This window comes from Salvia hispanica, chromosome 2 (assembly GCF_029641045.1).
Source record: "Salvia hispanica isolate PSC_SH4W2 chromosome 2, Shi_PSC_v1, whole genome shotgun sequence".
Classification (NCBI taxonomy): domain Eukaryota; kingdom Viridiplantae; phylum Streptophyta; class Magnoliopsida; order Lamiales; family Lamiaceae; genus Salvia; species Salvia hispanica.
Window position 1 is genome coordinate 41,953,015 of NC_142693.1, and position 19,316 is coordinate 41,972,330.

General features: G+C 35.0%; 2 protein-coding genes across 2 annotated transcripts; one reads left to right on the plus strand and one right to left on the minus strand.

The window, feature by feature from the left end:
- Positions 1-4,789: 4,789 nt before the first annotated feature.
- LOC125195332 (uncharacterized) lies at positions 4,790-5,556 on the minus strand. Its single transcript, XM_048093498.2, has 2 exons — positions 4,926-5,556; positions 4,790-4,818 (listed from the first exon to the last, which is right to left on the minus strand). Exons 1-2 carry the CDS (start codon positions 5,554-5,556, stop codon positions 4,790-4,792), a joined length of 660 nt encoding a protein of 219 aa, XP_047949455.2.
- Positions 5,557-11,987: 6,431 nt separating this feature from the next.
- On the plus strand, positions 11,988-14,442 carry LOC125202488 (mitochondrial dicarboxylate/tricarboxylate transporter DTC-like). Its single transcript, XM_048100886.2, has 6 exons — positions 11,988-12,214; positions 12,570-12,653; positions 13,192-13,253; positions 13,436-13,797; positions 13,886-14,100; positions 14,167-14,442. The coding sequence occupies exons 1-6, from the start codon at positions 12,098-12,100 to the stop codon at positions 14,221-14,223; spliced, it is 897 nt and encodes a 298-aa protein (XP_047956843.1). The 5' UTR covers positions 11,988-12,097; the 3' UTR covers positions 14,224-14,442.
- The last annotated feature ends 4,874 nt before the right edge of the window (positions 14,443-19,316 follow it).

A 19,316-nucleotide genomic window follows, 5' to 3' on the forward strand; every position in this document is an offset into this window, starting at 1 on the left:
GTCAAAGACATTTGGACAAAAATACGATTCAGAAGACGATACTAATTTAAATCTCCATAAAACGTCATGAATCGACTAGTTTTAGTGGAGGTAACCATCAGTCTCCTGGCTTGAGTCAACAGTAGTTGCACGTCTCTGGTAGTTCGCCATAGTGGGACAATGAGAACGTTGTTATGGAACTGTAAACACAAACAACAATTCAACTGATATAATGGGGTTTAATGCTTATGATCTAAAAAACATAGCGGCACAGAGGTTCACATAACACCCAATTACATCTCATCTAAACACAATCCAACACAAGTTTAGAATGCAAAAGGCACAAACCAAAAAGTAGCATAATCATAGGTCATGTGTAGAACAAATAACGAGTAAAATAACTCACAAATTAAACCATGATACACAAATAAACTTGAAACATGAAAAATTGTTGTCAATGAAGAATTGGGATATGAGAATATATACTTTTGCGATCAAGCATGAATCTTAAACCACGAAGCATTTCACCAGCAAAACGAAAAGTTATAATGACTCTAACTGGTATGTGCGTCATCTTGATCGGTCGATCCCAGTTCCAGAGATTGGTATGAGTTGTTCCAACTGTTCAACGTAGTATAACAAAATGAATTAGGGGAGGCAGATGGTTAACATTTGTAGAGGGGAGAAAAAGCCCTTGGCGGGATTCCGAAAATTTTTGGCCACTTTTACCGCTAGATTAGGGATTGAAGGGTAAGATGGGATATTCAAATTATGTTGGGGGGCGAAGTGGTCTTTTCGTATGCATATTCTATATTTTGGATCAATTAAACAAACAATAGTTTATGCAGTAACGAAATTATTTACCATCTACCAAACAATACGCTAGAAAGTGGTTGTTGTATATGTGTTCCTAGATTTTCCAACATAGGCAACCAATCGACTGTTGGAATCAAATTAATGATTCACATAAATCATCACATAAATCACACATGTCAAACACGATTGATAAACATAAAGCGGAAGCGTACATGGATTCGGATTCATGATGTTGATGTTCTTGATGATACTGAAGTATGTAAATAAGTCTTCCAAGTGACAACGCTTTCTCACAAATTCTCTGTAATCTGTAGAGTCTTGATATTACGTCTGATCAATAGGAATGAGAACCTATTGACCTATTTATAGGTTGCACTTGGGGACCATAACCATGTATTTAGAGAATAAGCCCCTAACTTTATTATAACTTTAATTTCATCCATAACAAAATTAAAGTTGTCCAAAGTAGTATCTGCACAATAGTCCTCATACATTCATAGATAATCGTTTGACCCTATAAATTATAAACCTTAGTAGATCACGTAATCGGGTCAATTAATAAATAGCCATAAATATTATACAATCTTTAGACTATTATGTTGGACCATATTAAAACGTTCCAACAATCTCCCACTTGGGCCAGCATAAAAGTCACCAAATGATTGTACACTACTAAAGTTGCGCGCTTACTATTTATATTAATCATCTTTACCGATCCGGTCTACTAAACATGTTAATATAGAACCAAATAAGTTTAAGTCACAACATGTATACATGGCTAAACTCATCAGTGATCACAAATATCAACACATCTAGCAACACAAATCAAAATATGAGTGTGCAGCATGAAATTACATGTTATGTGATCTTTTGCATGTCTATTTTCAACTGGTCCTCTGAAACTGTAGTGAGATCAGAAAATACCAAGGCATAATTCAAAGTAACTAAAACCAAAGTAACTAAAGTGCACTTAATATAACTAAAATTAAATGTTATTACATAGATGAACATAAATTCCCACTAAACCAAAGTATCACAAGGTCGAATACCCATGTGAAATACATGCTCATGAAAGACCGAAGGCGGTAAACCTTTAGTAAAAGGATCCACAAGCATGGAAGTCGAACCTAAGTGTTCAATTTGCAATTGTCTACTCTAAATTCTATCATTAAGAGCAAGGAACTTGATGTCAATGTGTTTAGACTTCGACGAGCTCCTGTTATTGTTGGAGTACATGACTGCGGACTTATTATTACAATATAACTTGAGTGGTCTTTCAATACTATCCACAATTTGCAGTCCTTGAATAAAGTTTCGCAGCCATACTCCATGTTGTGATGCCTCAAAACAAGCTATGAATTATGCTTTCATTGTAGAGGTGACTATCAATGTTTGTTTAACACTTTTCCAAGATATATCCCCTCCGGCGAGCATAAAGACATAACCTGACGTGGATCTACGACTGTCTTGGCATCCCGCGAAATCCAAATCAGAATACCCAATGATCTCAAACTGATCCGATTTCCTATAAGTGAACATATAATCCTTTGTTCTTTGCAGATACCGCAAAACACGTTTGACTGCTTTCCAATGATCCATACCGGGATTACTCAAATATCTACCTAGCATGCCCACTATGAATGCAATATCTGGACGCGTGCATACTTGTGCATACATAAGACTTCCTACAACAGATGCATAGGGAAGTAATTCCATATCCTTTCTTGCAATCTCATTTTCGGGACATTGATTCAAACTGAATTTATCACCTTTAGCCACAGGGGTATCTCCTGGTCTACAATCTTTCATGCCGAATCTTGCCAACACTTTATCGATGTAGCTCTTTTGTGATAATCCAAGTACACCTAGGGAACGATCCCGATGTATTTGAATTCCTAATACAAAAGAAGCATCACCAAAATCTTTCATTTCGAATTTTCTTGAGAGAAATTTCTTGGTGTCACGTAGTAAATCTACATCGTTGCAAGCAAGTAGAATGTCATCGACATATAGAACCAGGAAAATGAATTTGCTCCCACTGAACTTATAGTATATGCATTCATCAACATGATTCGTCTCAAAACCAAATGAAATAACAACTTGATGAAATTTAACATACCATTGACGAGACGCTTGTTTATGACCATAGATGGATTTCTTAAGTTTTCATACCATCTTCTTTGGGTCACCATATAAATCGTTTTTGTAATGTCGCCATTAAGAAACGTTGTCTTTACATCCATCTGATGTAGCTCCATATTAAAATGAGCTACTAGTGCCATGATTATTCTGGATGAGTCTTTCGTCGAAACTGGAGAGAAAGTCTCGGTAAAATCGATTCCTTCCTTTAGAGTAAAGCCTTTTGCTACAAGACGAGCCTTATATCTCTCCACATTGCCTTGCGAATCCCGTTTGGTCTTAAAAACCCACTTGCAACCAATGGGTTTCGCACCTTCAGGCAATGTGACAAGATCCCAAACGTCATTGCTTTGCATAGACTTAATCTCTTCAACCATAGCATCAATCCACTTTTGAGCATTAGGGCTTTCAATGGCTTGATGGAAGGTGATTGGGTCATCTTCCATCACTCCAATATCTACCTCATGCTCTTAGAGATATACAATATATTCATCTGTAGATATTGCAGGTCTTCTCATTCTAGTGGATCTTCTTAGCAGCCCTACTTCGTCATGTTCTTGAGGAGGTTGTGGTTGTTCTTCATGTTGTTGTTCGGGAGGTGGAATAGGAATTACAAGAGTGTCATCTTTTTCTGGAATGAAGGGAAGTGAAATCGTTCCTCTTCAAAGACAACATTCTTTATACCATCTTCCCCCAACCCCTAGACCGCTCAGGATAACCTACAAAGTAACAACTTACCGTTTTAGAGTCCAGTTTATGCTCGTGTGGCCTATAAGGCCGAGCTTCTGCTGGACAACCCCAAACATGTAAATGACCTAAGCTGGGCTTTTTGCCCGTCCATAATTCATAAGGGGTTACGGCAGTTGCTTTAATAGGTACTCAGTTTAGGATGTATGTTGCGGTCTTAAGTGCCTCTCCCCAAAGGGGTTCTGGCAAAGTAGAATAACTGATCATGCTTCTAACCATATCCTTGAGGGTTCTATTTCATCTTTCAGCAACACCATTCATGGTAGGACTACCAGGCATTGTGTACTGGGGAACGATTCTACATTCCTCAAGAAATTTGGCGAAGGTCCTGGACGTTGTTCACCTGAGCCATCATATCTACCATAGTATTCTCCACCACGGTCAGATCTGACGTTCTTAATTCTTTTCCAAGTTGATTTTCAACTTCGGCCTTATAACTCTTGAACGTATCCAATGCTTGAGATTTTTCACTTATGAGATAAAATAACCATATCGGGAATAATCATCTATGAACGTAATGAAATATCATTGACCATTCCAAGAAGCAGTAGGGAACGGTCCACATATATCTATATGTATAAGTTCTAAGACGTCTGTAGTCCGATTGGCTTCAAATCTCCTAATGTTTGTTTGTTTCCCCTTAATGCACTCAACACAGACTTGAAAGTCTGCTATATTGGGAATGGTAAGAATTCCATCTGACACAAGTCTTTCTATTCTCCGTTTGGAGATATGACCCAAACGTTTGTGCCAAATTGTAGCAGAATTCTCACTTATTAATTTACGTTTTGTACCTCGTGAGTTCACATGCAGGGCTTCATTAAATGAAGTAATAGTATTAAGCAAATAAAGATTATCACCATAAGAAAGAGAACCGGTGCCAACCAAAGTTGAATTTAGATAAAGACTAAATTTACTATCTCTAAATGAACAAGTATAACCGAATTTGTCCAATACAGAAATAGAAATTAAATTCCGTCTAAATGACGGTACAACAAATGTATGTTCTAAATCCAAATAACGACCAGTTTTTAGTAATAATCTAAATGTGCCTATTGCCTCCACTTCAACTTGTTTGTCATCGCCCACATAGATGAATCTTTCAGCATCAATCAACTTTCGGCACTAGAGGCAACCCTGCATGGACACACTTATGTGAGTAGTAGCACCAGAGTCTATCCACCAAGTATGTCCAGGTACAGAAGCTAAATTAACTTATGAACAAACATCAGTGAAAAATGTACCCTTCTTCACGCGCCAAGCGTGATATTCTTCACAATCATTCTTCTTGTGTCCATCTTTCTTGCAAAAGAAGCAAACTGAAGTTGATCTTTCCTTCTTAAATTGTTTTGCAGATGAACCCGCAACATTTCTGAAGGAATCGGGAAGAATCCTCTTCCCCTTAGCGAACTCAGAAAGAATCCTCTTTCCCTTATCCCTTCCTCGTTTACCCCTATAGCTTGTTGCTAAGTGAGCACTTTCTGTCTTACTTTGCTTCAACCTCTCTTCCTCTTGAACACAAAGAGAAATCAACTCATTCAATGACCATTTATCCTTAACAATATTGTAACTAACTTTGAAGTGATCAAATTGATGAGGAAGAGATATCATAACCAAATGCACTAGTTGATCATCACTGATCGTCAAATTAAGTGTCGTAAGCTTTGAAGTAGTGTTTGACATTTCCATAATGTTTTCCATAATTTTCCCTCGGCCATTATACCTCATAGTCACAAGTTTATGCATCAATGAAGCCGTTTCGGCCTTTTCATTGCTTGCGAAATTCATATTAATGGCCTCGAGGAATTCCTTAGCAGTTGCTTCTTTCGGGACAGTACCGCGAAAGTTTTCAGGGATGGCATGTTGCATAATCATAAGACTAGTGCGATTAGAGTGTTCCCACCTCTCAAAATTCTGTTTATCCTCATCGGAACTTTCATCAATAAGAAGGGCAGGTTGCTCCATCCATCGGAACTTTTATCCTCAAAATTCCGTTTATCCTAAATTTGCAATTTCCAAACCAATCAATACCTTGCTTCTCCATGATGCATAGGTATTGCCTTTTAGCACAGGAATGGAATTTAGAAAACCGATAGGCGATAGCAGATTCTTGAGCTAGCAAAGAACAAATATAACAAGTAGGACAATATTAGCTCACGTAAATAATAAGTAAATAAATTAAGTAATGAAAATTTCCATTTCAAGATGTCGGCACAACATAAAAATTTCATCTTTGGATAAAATAATTAACTTGCAAGTGACATCTTAATACGTAGTAATCAAATATAGATAATCATTTCATGTCAAACAGTATGTCTTCCTTTGGGCCGACTTAGTGTCCATAATGACTAAAGGATAATCTCATATTATTACCACGGTGTATACAAGAAACACGGCCAAATAGCAAACTTCCTTTGGGCCGATTAACTATTCGCATGTATTTCAAGTATACAAATATCCTATATATTCTAAATAAATTAATCTACACATTAGAGCTCACTTTGGCAAGGTAATGTTTCAATTAATTTAATTTAAACAAAATATCACATAAACTTTAAGTCATTATTCAATTAATTACTTTAATCAAAACAATTAAATACGATTAATTGTTTTAAGTAATTGTTTGCACTGTTACACAAACAACTAAAATTAAAATCAGTGTAACAACTAAAATTAAAATCAAGCAGCATTTGTTTGTCAACAAAACTAAAATACGGCCCTTCCAAAATTTGAATGTAGATGGCCCAAATAAAGGAAATTATTGGATGCTGCTGAAGGAAATTAAAATTGCAGTGTGCCCCAAAATTAAAACCAGAAAATAAATCAGTTTTTCAAAATAGCGGCCGTCGCGCCGTTTCACGAAAGAAGGCATTGTTTCACCTCCACAACCACCGTCAACCGCCGCGACGTTGCCTGAGATTTGGTAACGTCGCCGTTTACCGAAATAAATTGGATGGCGGTCTAATTTAATTGAAAACTGAATTATGAAAACAGATTAATAAACTTTGATTTCATCACTAATTTGACAGATTATTGAAACCGTCTAATTTTTCATTCAGGGCTTTAGCCTTTTCTCAAACATACGAGTGCAGAAGAATTTGAAGAAACCAATATAAAAATTTGATTTGAAATTCTCCCAACTAATTCGCCAGAATGGTGTTGATAACCAAAAATTCAAAAGTTCAAATCATAAATTTTTCACGCATATTTCAATTCATAAACCAATCAATACCTTGGTTTGCGTGCATTAAAAATCAACCCTGATGAAAAGCTTTTGAATTAATTCCAAAGAAAACGTACAACTTCTTCAACAATTTTGAACACATATAATTTTCATAAACCCAATCCAACACAGAATTACAAATCAACGAATTATCAATTCGTTCCAACATGTATTGGCTCTAATACCAATTGTTGGAATCAAATTAATGATTCACATAAATCACACATATCGAATACGATTGATAAACATAAAGCGGAAGCGTACATGGGTTCGGATTCATGATGTTGATGTTCTTGATGATACTGAAGTATGGAAATTAGTCTTCCAAGTGACAACGCTCTCTCACAGATTCTCTGTAATCTGTAGAGTCTTGATATTACGTCTGATCAATAGGAATGAGAATCTATTGACCTATTTATAGGTTGCACTTGGGGACCATAACCATGTATTTAGAGAATAAGTCCCTAACTTTATTATAATTTTAATTTCACCCATAACAAAATTAAAGTTATCCAAAGTAGTATCTACACAATAGTCCTCATACTTTCATAGATAATCGTTTGACCCTATAAATTATAAACCTTAGTAGATCACGAAGTCGGGTCAATCAATAAATAACCATAAATATTATACAATCTTTAGACTATTATGTTGGACCATATTAAAATGTTCCAACATCGACCCCTTATGAGATGGAACCCCTGTCAGTTTTAGTGAAATGTTGCTTTATGTTTTTATTGTAATGTTTAGTTTGTAATTGTATTATATCGCTTTAAGGCTATTACAAATCACACTATTTTTCGTTCGATCAATTTTTAACCCACTGCTTCATATTAGTCTTGAGAGCAAAAATTAAACATTTTGTCCATAGTCCATAAACTACCAATTGATGAGGCCATGTCATTAGCCTCTTTACATGAACAGCGAGTTGAACTTTAAAAAAGTTTCTAAAACCAACTTTGGGAACATAAAAACCCGTTCTTCCTACCCCAAAAATACATAGCCTGCCAACCAATTTTCAAGTCCCAAATTCACCCGCCAACAATCATAGTTCTAACATGACAACCTTACCTGGTGGAGCCAAACTGCCAATTCGTTGTCTTACCTAGTATGTCGCCTAAGGAACCGAGTAACGATGGTCAGACAACATAAACATCCCAGTGCGCAACGTAGGATTAAGTTGGGAAAAATTTAATTTTTTGGGAAAGTTATTAGCATACTTTTTACCTTATTTAATGCACGTGATAAAAAACCCGAAAATTGATCAAAAGTTAGGGTATCTTTTGCTATTAGCCCTTTTTGGGAAACGTTTAAGACTTCTTTTATTTCTATAATTTAGTTTGATCTTTTCTTTTGGAGTCATAGGATTCTCAAAAGTCAAACTACTTGTTAATAGTGACTTCCATTATTTGCAGTTAATTTTTATTATTATTATTAATACTTAATTCATTCTACAAACAAAAAAATAATTTTTGTCATTTTAATTTCTCTCGTATTAAGAGTCTCACTTCATGTTTACTATAAATATATATTACAATTCATAAGGATGCACTATGACACCATAGTTAAAATGACAACTTAGGTAAACAATCTGTGAACTTGACATATGGTCACAACCTATCTGGATACGAAATCAGAGCACTATGTTACCATTGTTAAAATGACAACCTAGACAAGCAATCTGTGATAAATAGAAAAACAATTTAGACTATGGTTCCAAGCAATCTGCGATATGAAATCAGAGATATCAAACAATTAATTTGCGATACATAGGCAAGCAAGCATGCCACATGGCAGGCTAAGATTGAATCAACTCCTAAATATAAGGGTCTTCATTGGTAGTGGTTTGTCATTTTAGTATAACCCCTAATCCATATACTCAATTATGTCTTTAGTGTAAAACATACAATTTACAATTAAAAAAATATACTAGTTCTTTTTTATAAACGGAAAATTGCTCAAGTCATCTGAAGGGCAATGCACACAATTATCAAGAAAAAGCCCCAGCAAAGCTAACAACAAAAAGAAAGCCGACAAACAGTGATATCAAGGATCTCAAAGCCAAAAACAAACGCTAACCTGAAACTAAGGTCTACCTGCCATCGCAAACCCACAAACATACCTTATCGCGTGTTTCGTGCACTCATCCAGCTCCTATTATCATCCAAGCTATTCATCACCAGACCTGTAGCAAAGGGGAAGTCCGGGCACCATCCTTTAATCCAAATTCCCATTCGCCACAAAAGACGTATCTTCTCGAACTCCCAGTTGGGTTTGAAGTTCTGGAAAACCATTTTGTTTCTAATAACCTAAATCGGCCATGTAATAACATGAAACAAAGACATCCACAAATTCTTGTCAGATCTTTTGAAGGGAGTACCGAGCCATGAAAGTAAGCATGCCTTTGGTTCTTTAGGAAGGGTATAGGAGCAGTTGCAGCAAAATAACAAAGTGCTAGATCGCTTACAGGCTACAGCTAAAGCAGAGGTGCTCAATCATTTCTGTTTCTTCCTTGCATAACGTACATCGATATCTTGGATCATATAGTACGGTATCAAATTAAAGGTTAATTTACGAGGAATCAAATGACATCCTAATTGCATACGTTTGATAGTTATATTTTGTATCATGTTCACATATTTTTGAAAAGTATTAACTAAAATTGATGTTACAGAACATATATGTTTTGCGTTGAAATTCATATGTTTTGCTTTGTAAAGTGAGATGCTCATTTATATCAGTGTAAAACATGCAGTTTACAATGCAAAAATATGCATATTATTAAAGGTAATTTACAATAAATCTAACCATATTCTAAATTTAGATTAACTTATAGAGCACACAAATATGTTTTCCCTAGAAACCTACTCTATATTTGCATTATAAACTGCTATCCTCAATTATGTGTGTTTTACATTAATTGTAATATATGTGTGTTTTACATTAATTAAGAAAATTATACTTACTATATTATAGTCTTATGTTCTACATAGATTACAAAAATTATTTGTTTATGATCTAAATTATTGTCCAGGTTGTACCATGTGAAGAAACACAAAATGACTCTTTGGGCAGATTTGGGGCATGAGTGGAGTGCAATCTAAGTTTGTAGTATATGTTTATTTATTTTATCGAATGGTTTTAGGTTCAAAGGCTTTTCTCTAAACAATACTGCCACTTTTGTATATTCCATATAATAACCATGCGTATATGTTGAATCGTTAGTTTAAATATTTTACCAATAAATTTAAATATGTTTTAGAAAAAAGTTATGGGTCATGAAATTTAAAAATAGAATGTTGTTGATGAGTGCAAGTGGAAAATAGTTGGGCCGATACCCAAAGTATACTTTATTGCTGCCACTGATGGAAGATTAGTTTGTTATGATCTTATTCATTTGTTTTCACATGTATTTTTTAATTTATCTTTTGCATATTTTTTACTATAATTTATTTGTATATGTAAATTTTTTTATAATTTATTTATTATGACGTACTTGTATTTAATTCCGAAAATGTATGAAATATATATAAATAATAAATTTACATATTACGCTTATGAGCTCAAATCTTGTAGATATATCTAATAAATACTAGTAGGATAGTTATTTTAAGACATAATGTCTCTATACTTTAGTACCTTTATATTTTAAAAAAATATAATTTATATTTTGACTAATGTATCCTAAACTTATTTATATCTTATATTATGAAAAATAAATTAGCTTGCATTTAATGGCATATTTTAATTAGATTATGTAATGAATTAATTAGAATTTCATGGGGTGGGGGCGACGATATGATTTTTTTTATTCTTTACATATTTAATATAAAATTTAATGATAAATTTTAAATGTACATATTATTTTTTGTACAAGAACGAGCTCATATGATTTTTAAAATATAAAATTGAAAATAATTTCTTTTACAAAAAAATTACTATTTTATTAACAAGAGTTATTGTTTTTATAAATTAAGTTACTATTTTTTGAATAAAAATTATAATTTTGTGAATAAAAGTCGCTAATATTATTTTAATAAATAAAAGTTAATATTTTATGAATAAAAGTTATTCAAATCTTGTTAATGATTAAAAAAGGCATACAACCTTATATATTTACTTCGAAAACGTGTTGATATTTTTATATGGAATTTTATCTACCTTATATATTTTCTTTGAAAATGTGTTGAAAATATTTTAGAATAGAATTCTATCTAATATTATTCCAGATTTACATAATTGAAAACCAAAATATTGAGAGGAAATCCTGAAAATGACCAAGTAAAAGAAGTTGACCTCAACTTAGCTATCCAAATATAGACCTTCCACATCCAAAGGGGTGAAAACATGATTTTAAGAAGTATAGGGGTGTTTGTATAATAACTAAACAAATGACGTAGATTGGTCAGCCAAGTTGGGCCTCTCGAAAAGCGCGAACATTTATTCTTTTAATATTGCTCCTTTTTTGCTATCATCCCTAAATTTTACGTTAATGTTAATTTTACCCCAAACCATATAGTAATACATTAATACTCCATCATATTCATAGCTATCTTTGATTCTCAGCCCTTCGTCAAGGCGATTTTTTCAAGTAAACATAAATAAGAAAACGATGGCAACAAAGAATTGGGCATGAAAATTGAGGTCAATAATTAAATAAATAATACTCCTACAACCTATTATCAAGTTTATTTTCTTCTAATATTTAGACATATTTAAGCAACTAAAGTTTAGTAGCATAATCTTATTAGCTCAAATGAAATATATTGTATTGATTAGTTCATATATTTATGGGAGCTATTTCTTAAAAACATTTCTAACAAAATGGAAAAAGGAGCATAGTTTGGGATCAACATAAAAACAAGAAACCATTTTTCGTTCTCAAATTGGATTATTAGTTGGTTTAAAATCAAAATCCAGAAATACCAAATTGAGGAATACATGTTAGAACATTTATAAGGTATATTTCCAACTAATTCATCGTCAAGATATATGAGTTAGTTCATGTAGAAAAGAGACAAATTTAAAACATGGGAAATAAAGTAAATCTGAGATGCGGCCTTAAAAACCCTCTGGATATTCACTTCACACAAAAAGGCCCTCGAATTGTTCACCTCGGTGCACTCTTTCTCTCTCTAGTCATCACCCATTTTGGCCGAGGAAAGCTAGAGAGAAGGAAAATAAAAGAGAAAAATGGCCGCCGAGAAGCCGAAGTCAGCTGGAGTTTGGCCCACGGTGAAGCCCTTTGTTAATGGGGGTGCATCTGGAATGCTCGCTACCTGCGTTATTCAGCCTATCGATATGATCAAGGTATCCAATTTTGTGTTTTATATCACATGCGTGCTCGAGTAAACTGCAGTTATGAGGATAAAGATTGTTTTTTTAGGGATCTCGTGTGTTGTTGTAGATGAATGCTGGGTTTTTGGCATGGTGATAGATCTTAGGTGAAATGGGTTTTGCTTTTTGAATCTAAAAATTGAATCTTGTTAAGAGTTTGGTGTCTCTGTGGATGTTCTTGTTTGTTTCCCTTGCCACTGCCTTGGGTTATAGATCTGTTGTTTATGGGGTTAGAGAATGTTTGTGATGACTGGGTGATTCTTTTGTATTAGCTGAAGGGTATTGGATGTTGATCTTGATATGTGAGGTTGTGCTCTTGATTTTTCAGGTGAGAATACAGCTTGGCCAAGGATCAGCTGGTGAGGTGACTAGGAACATGCTTAAAAACGATGGTATTGGTGCCTTTTACAAGGTTTGTTTGGCTTGAGTTTGTTTTGGTATCTTTTTTGTGCTTTCTGTGTATCCCGATGGCGGTTTGGAGATTGAACTAAATGTTAGATCATTTGTCCCACATTATACTACCCCCAATCGAGCCATGGAATAGTTTGAAAATGTCATTTGTTCTCTCCAAGTATGGGCGTCTTTTGATTTTATATTTGTTTACAATTGATGATTGAAAGGTTTTCATAAGCAATAAGTCTCCAATAACGATGGAAAATGTTTAGGCGATCACTCCATAGATCAATGATATGGCCTGAGAATTTTGGTTCAGTAATTTTGCTATCGCCATCTCTGTTTTTATCCCGAATACATTTAAGCCTCCCTCCTTTGGATTCCGATTTTGCTTAATACCAGCAGTTATATTAAAATATTGTATCACGAGGAATACCTTTGTTTTAGCCACAATGGTTATTTATTTCAGATGGAAGGCTGTAGGCACTTCTGTTTCATGTAAATTCAGTCATCACCGTTGGTTCTTGACTCATTTTTACCGCTATTTGTTTCTGCAGGGTTTGTCTGCTGGGCTTCTTAGGCAAGCAACATATACAACTGCTCGTCTTGGGTCGTTCAGGTAAGATATTTATTTCCATCTTGCTGTGCACCTACTTTTGCTTAAGTTAGATATCTGCTAACTACAACTCATTTTTCATCAAATGAGCCGTTTTAACAATAGGCGTCTTTGAATTGAGAAAACTCAAGATTTCAGTTTAACAAGTGGCATTTGCTTATTTTGGAACTTGTGTTGTGTGGTAGGATTTTGACAAACAAAGCAATAGAGGCTAACGATGGGAAGCCGTTGCCTCTATACCAGAAGGCTCTATGTGGATTGACTGCTGGAGCAATCGGGGCATGTGTTGGAAGTCCTGCTGATTTGGCACTCATTCGTATGCAAGCTGATGCAACACTACCTGCTGCACAACGAAGGAATTACACTAACGCATTTCATGCCCTTTACCGTATTGTTGCTGATGAAGGAGTGCTAGCTCTGTGGAAAGGTGCCGGTCCAACCGTGGTGAGGGCTATGGCACTCAACATGGGTATGCTTGCTTCGTACGATCAAAGTGTGGAGTTCTGCAAGGATACTCTTGGTCTTGGCGAAACTGCTACAGTCGTAGGTAGGATACTCTTTTTACATGCACCTAGTTCTTTCCTTTAGTCTCGATTTTTGACAGAGTTGATAGCTTTTCCTCCATCTTTTCCCAGGGGCCAGTTCCGTATCAGGTTTCTTCGCTGCAGCCTGCAGTTTGCCCTTTGACTATGTGAAAACCCAAATCCAGAAAATGCAGCCCGATGCTCAGGGGAAGTATCCCTACACGGGCTCTCTCGACTGTACCGTGAAGACATTGAAAGCAGGAGGACCCTTCAAATTTTACACTGGATTTCCAGTATATTGTGTCAGGATTGCTCCTCATGTCATGGTATGCTCTCTCATGAATACCTCCATTGATTCTTTGTTTTCTAACTTTGGTTTTTCGACGTTGCAGATGACGTGGATTTTCTTGAACCAAATCCAGAAACTTGAGAAGAAGGCCGGGCTGTAACTCGAGCTGGAGAAGCCCGTTTTCAAGCTCTAACTTCAGAATAATGTTTGGAATACAAGGATTATTATTTTGAGATTAATACTTATGATTTTTTGTATTACTGAATTGGATTGTATTCAGATTTGGATAGGAGACAAGTTTAAATTCACTTAATCTGGAAGAGTTGTTTTATTAATTCACTAAATAATACTCGAATCAATACTACTTTGATTTCTATTATATACTCTTGCTCTTCTTCTCTCTAATATGCTTTCTTCAATATTGTGTGTATGATTGATACTGGCGTTCATGATAGATTATCAACATCCGTCTATGTTAAGAATATTGTTTAACTTCGTTCAACAAGGCACTAACTAAAAGATATACTTAAAACTATGAGTTTACTGATCAGTCTACTTTGAAGAATATTGAATTAACTAATGTGAATACTTCGTTGAAGAACATTGAAAGTAACTAATGTGAAGACGACAAAATTTGAGTTAGAATATGGACAGTGGTGATGATGAATCATGAAGATTTTGCAAAAATATATTTTCTGTTGCATATCTATCATGTATCCCTCCCTCGCTCTTACTTTGAATAAGTTCAATATACTGAACTTTGATCAAGTTGAATATGTTGTTATAATTTGGCCAATTTAATGTACATTAGTAAAAAAATTAGATGAATTTTAAGTTTTAACTGAATTACATGTGAATAACAAACAACCAATAAGAAAAATGGAAAAATTTGGATAATTAATGTCAATTGCCAAGAACTTTGGACATGATTGAATATACTTCACCACGACATAAAAAATATTGATGATTAATTTGGTACAATAAAATTGAGGATGTGGATTTGTTGAGTGTAATACAGATTTCTCCCTTTGTACATGCCATTGTTTTAAAAATCGGACCGGATCGGCCGGTTCAACCGCGAGCCGACAAGTAGCCCGGTCCGGTTCACCCTTATAAACCACTAGCATGTTGAACCGTCGTGAACCGGTGGAACCGGCCGAACCAGTTTTTGAATTTTTTCACTTTTCAAAATATTTTTTCAAAATTTATTGTTGCTAGGGCTTGAACACATGACCTTATCACTAAATACCAACTCCTTTACCGCTCCACCAATGGTCATTTTGAAATATCATGAATATTAATTATCGTTATACATTAAATCTGAATTTTTTTCTTCACCAAACTAATAATTCATTTTAATTTTATATTTTAATTATGCTTTTATAATCACTAATATTTTACAATATAGGAGTTTATAATTATACATAGAGTTTTTAATAATTTTTAATATTGTGTAACTAATCATTTATATATTTAATTTTATTTATCTACAAAAAATTTATGAAATTTTAATATTTTTACTTAGAACTAATTATATATAAGGTTAATGTTTTTTATATAAAATTAATTATATGTAAATTTAATATAATTTCTATATTTTATATTTAATTATATGTATTTAAAACAGTATAACGGTTCGACCGGTGATTAAACCGGTTGGACCGGTTGAACCGTGAACCAATAGCTTCTCCGATTTGTTAACCGGTCCGGTTTTTAAAATATTGGTACATACAATGTAACAGTGGAAATGACAAGAAAAAATTTTATAAGCTGTATTATTCAGTAATTTGGGATATTTTTTTGGTTTTAGTTTTGGATAATTAGTTTAGCGGGGGTGTGGGGTTTGTTGGGTATAAAAATATTCAAAAAGAAAGAAAAAGAAATGAGGTTAAGAAAAATGACAAAATATATTTTGGGTGTTCTAAATTTCAAATGAATGTTGACGCAAATTATATGATATTCCCTCCATTCTATAATAATGGAGTCATTTTGCCATTTTGGTGTTTCTTAATAATGGAATTATTTATTCTTTTTTTTTTAGTAAAAGTTAACTTATTTCTTCTCATTTAGGTCTCGTTTGGTTGTACTGATAGGCCTAGATAAGGCCTCCTATCAGACTCAATCCAACCGTTTGGTTGCACTGATATACTACCCTATTGACCTGGTAAACAAATGTTAACCCGATTGCATTTAAGATAACTACATGCACTTCAGCGTATACGGCTAACCAAGGAATTTTTAGTGATAGCCCTCAATCTCGCTGTTCCCGTTTGTGGAAATTCACTACAGTCACCATTATACCCCTCCACTTCATCCATCATTTTTTAACTCCAATCTGCTGAAAAAAACATCGTCTGTCCTCGAACGCATTAACCCACCGCCGGGGACAAATTTAGGTACACAATCGATCGCTTGGTGTATCTCAATAATTTCCTATCGAGGCCTTAAATTGAACTTATTTTATTTGATGCAGTTTGGTCGAACAATCCATTTGAATATCGTAACCTGAGCTCGATTCTCAGTTCCAGCCCATGGCTTATGAAGAGGAATTTCGCAAGGTACACAAATTTCCCAACACTTATATCGATATGTACCTAAAGTGGGAAATTGAAATTCTCTGTACAGATGATTTGAACTGTTTTTAACTTGGCTGTATATGTGGCTGAATTTGTACTTGGTGGGACTGAATTGCATTATATGTGTGCAACCACATCGATTATATACTTGTTTCGGTTGTTAGGACTTCACTTTAGTTTTGGTATTTGTTGGTAAGATTTGGTGTTGGGTGTAGTGAGTCAGGGTATTTATTTAATTATTTTTATTTGTTAGTTATTGGTTTAGTTTTGTGTGGTATTTGTTGTTTGCTTACAAAATCAGCAAATGGAAAAATATTTGACAAAAAGGCCTAGAGTTTCAAGTGGATCTTCTAGCATTGGGCAAGAGTCACAAGATTCAGACCAAATAATTGACAAAGATGAAATTGAAGCTCAATTGCAAGTTATGATGTGAATATTCGTGATCGAATTCGTAGAGAGTATGTAGCTAAAGGTCGTTGTCAACCAAATGGTCTCAATTTTTCAGAAAACACGTCAAGGAAAAGATAATAGATGTTTTAGAGATGTTTGGTACAAGGATCGTGATTGTCTTGAATATAGTGTCTCGAATGATGCCGCATATTGTTTTTATTGTTTTCTTTTCAAGCGTGATTCTGTGGCACCGGGTGATGAAGCATTTACTGCTGGTGGGTTTTCTAATTGGAAAAAAGCACTTGAAAGGTTCAATAGTCATGTTGGAGATAAGAATAGTTCACACAACAAAGCAAGAGTAGAATATGAAATTTTTTTGAATCAAAGGCAAAGTGTGACTTATGTTATTCGTAGAGGTACTTGATACGCCCGGATTTTGCATTGTTTTAAGGCCATTATTTGGTCCGTTTTTGTTATCAAAATCACTCTACATGTCCATTATTTGCATATTCTATACATTTTGGTATTTTGACGTGTTTTGTGAGAAATGTGCATATTTGAGCCGAAAAGGGGAGTAAAAACGCATAGTCTGGAAATCTGGAGTCAGACGGCGACCAGCGACCGCCGCGAAGTTGTACGGCGACCGCCGGCGCCCGGCGGTCAGAGCTATGTGGCGGCCCGCCTCGGAAATTTACGCTAGGAGAAGAGTCTCGTCCGGCGACCGCCGGAGGACATGTGGCGGTCCGCCACCGAAGGGTCAGAGTCTCTGGACTCCAACGCGGCGACCGCCGGCCAAGGTGCGGCGGCCCACCGGAGAAAGGCGGCGAATCCGACCAGCCCTAGATTTGCTCCAAGATTTACCAAATTTTGAAGATCTTTTCCTTCTATGATGAGGAATAATCTTCCCCTATAAATAGGACCTCAAGCTTCATCAAAAAGAGAGTTTCACACAACAAGAACACATTCATAGAGAAAGAGAGTGACTACTTGCAACATTCATAGATATCAAAAGCTAGAGTACTTCAATTGTGCAAGGAGTTGGAGAAGGATTTCAAGAACATCAAGAACGACAAGGATTCAACCTACGGGTTTTATTTGCTTTAGTTTTATGTTCAAATTGTTTTCCCTTCAATCTATGTTTTTAGTTTATTCAGTCATGTGTAACTAAACTCATAGGATTCTAGGGATGTGTTAGTAGCAACTTTGGTTATACAATTCCGTTTTCTATTTAATATCCGTTTTGTTTTTACTTTGTTTCTTCCATAAGTTAATCATGATGCTTCATAATTGAGTGACACAATTATGTATGATTCAATACAACTTGCTTCATAACTGTGACAGAGTTCTAGCGAGTTAGATCCACTTAGTAGACACTACAGTTAGCTTCCTTTAAAACGACACTGTTAATTGAGAGTGAGGACTTTTCAAGGGTCTTAGGAGCTTTTTGGAGTTACGTGTTAGGATTGCCAACCCTAATGTTAGTAATCAACGTTTGTATCGCATGAGCATAAGCTAGGTGACTCGTCCTTTCAAAGTATTAACTGTGCTAGGGTATTGTAGTTTGGAATTTGTATAACCATAAAAGTGAAAGCACATCCCTGGAATTCCCCTTATCTCTATACTTTTCTCTCCGTGATTTGCTTGCATTTAGTTGTTTACTGTTTTTAATATTTACTGTTTTCAAAAGTTTCCAAAAATTCTTGTTTCTCCAGATAGTAATTGAGTTCTAGTAGAAGATAGACACTTTGTGTACATCTTCCCCGTGTTCGATACCCGGTACTAACCTTTTGCTATACTATACCTACTCTGTATACTTGCAGGTATTTATAGTGCAAATAATTTTAGCTCAGTTTCGTATTCTTAGTTACTTGATGGGTTAATATAATTAATGATAGTAACAAAAATATTATACAACTCACTCATGGTTGATCGATCTTCACAACGATTCAAGGCGTTAATATCATATACCAATAAACAACACCATACAATATACCCTACATAGAATAACATAAACTACAATCTGAAGTCATAGACATCCCAACCGTGGTACCATGACACCATACCCACTGAAAATTTGGTCCACGCCATACAACAATCTACGAACCATCAACATGACACTACCAACATCACAATGAGAAAAAAACATAGGTTCTACACATTCTCGCCGTCCAACGGCCAACCTACGAACGATCGAAACACACATAAAACTGGACTTCATTAGCATCGATGAGCTTGAAATGACAACAAACCCCCTCGACCAAATTGTTGGCATTTTTGAAACGACGCC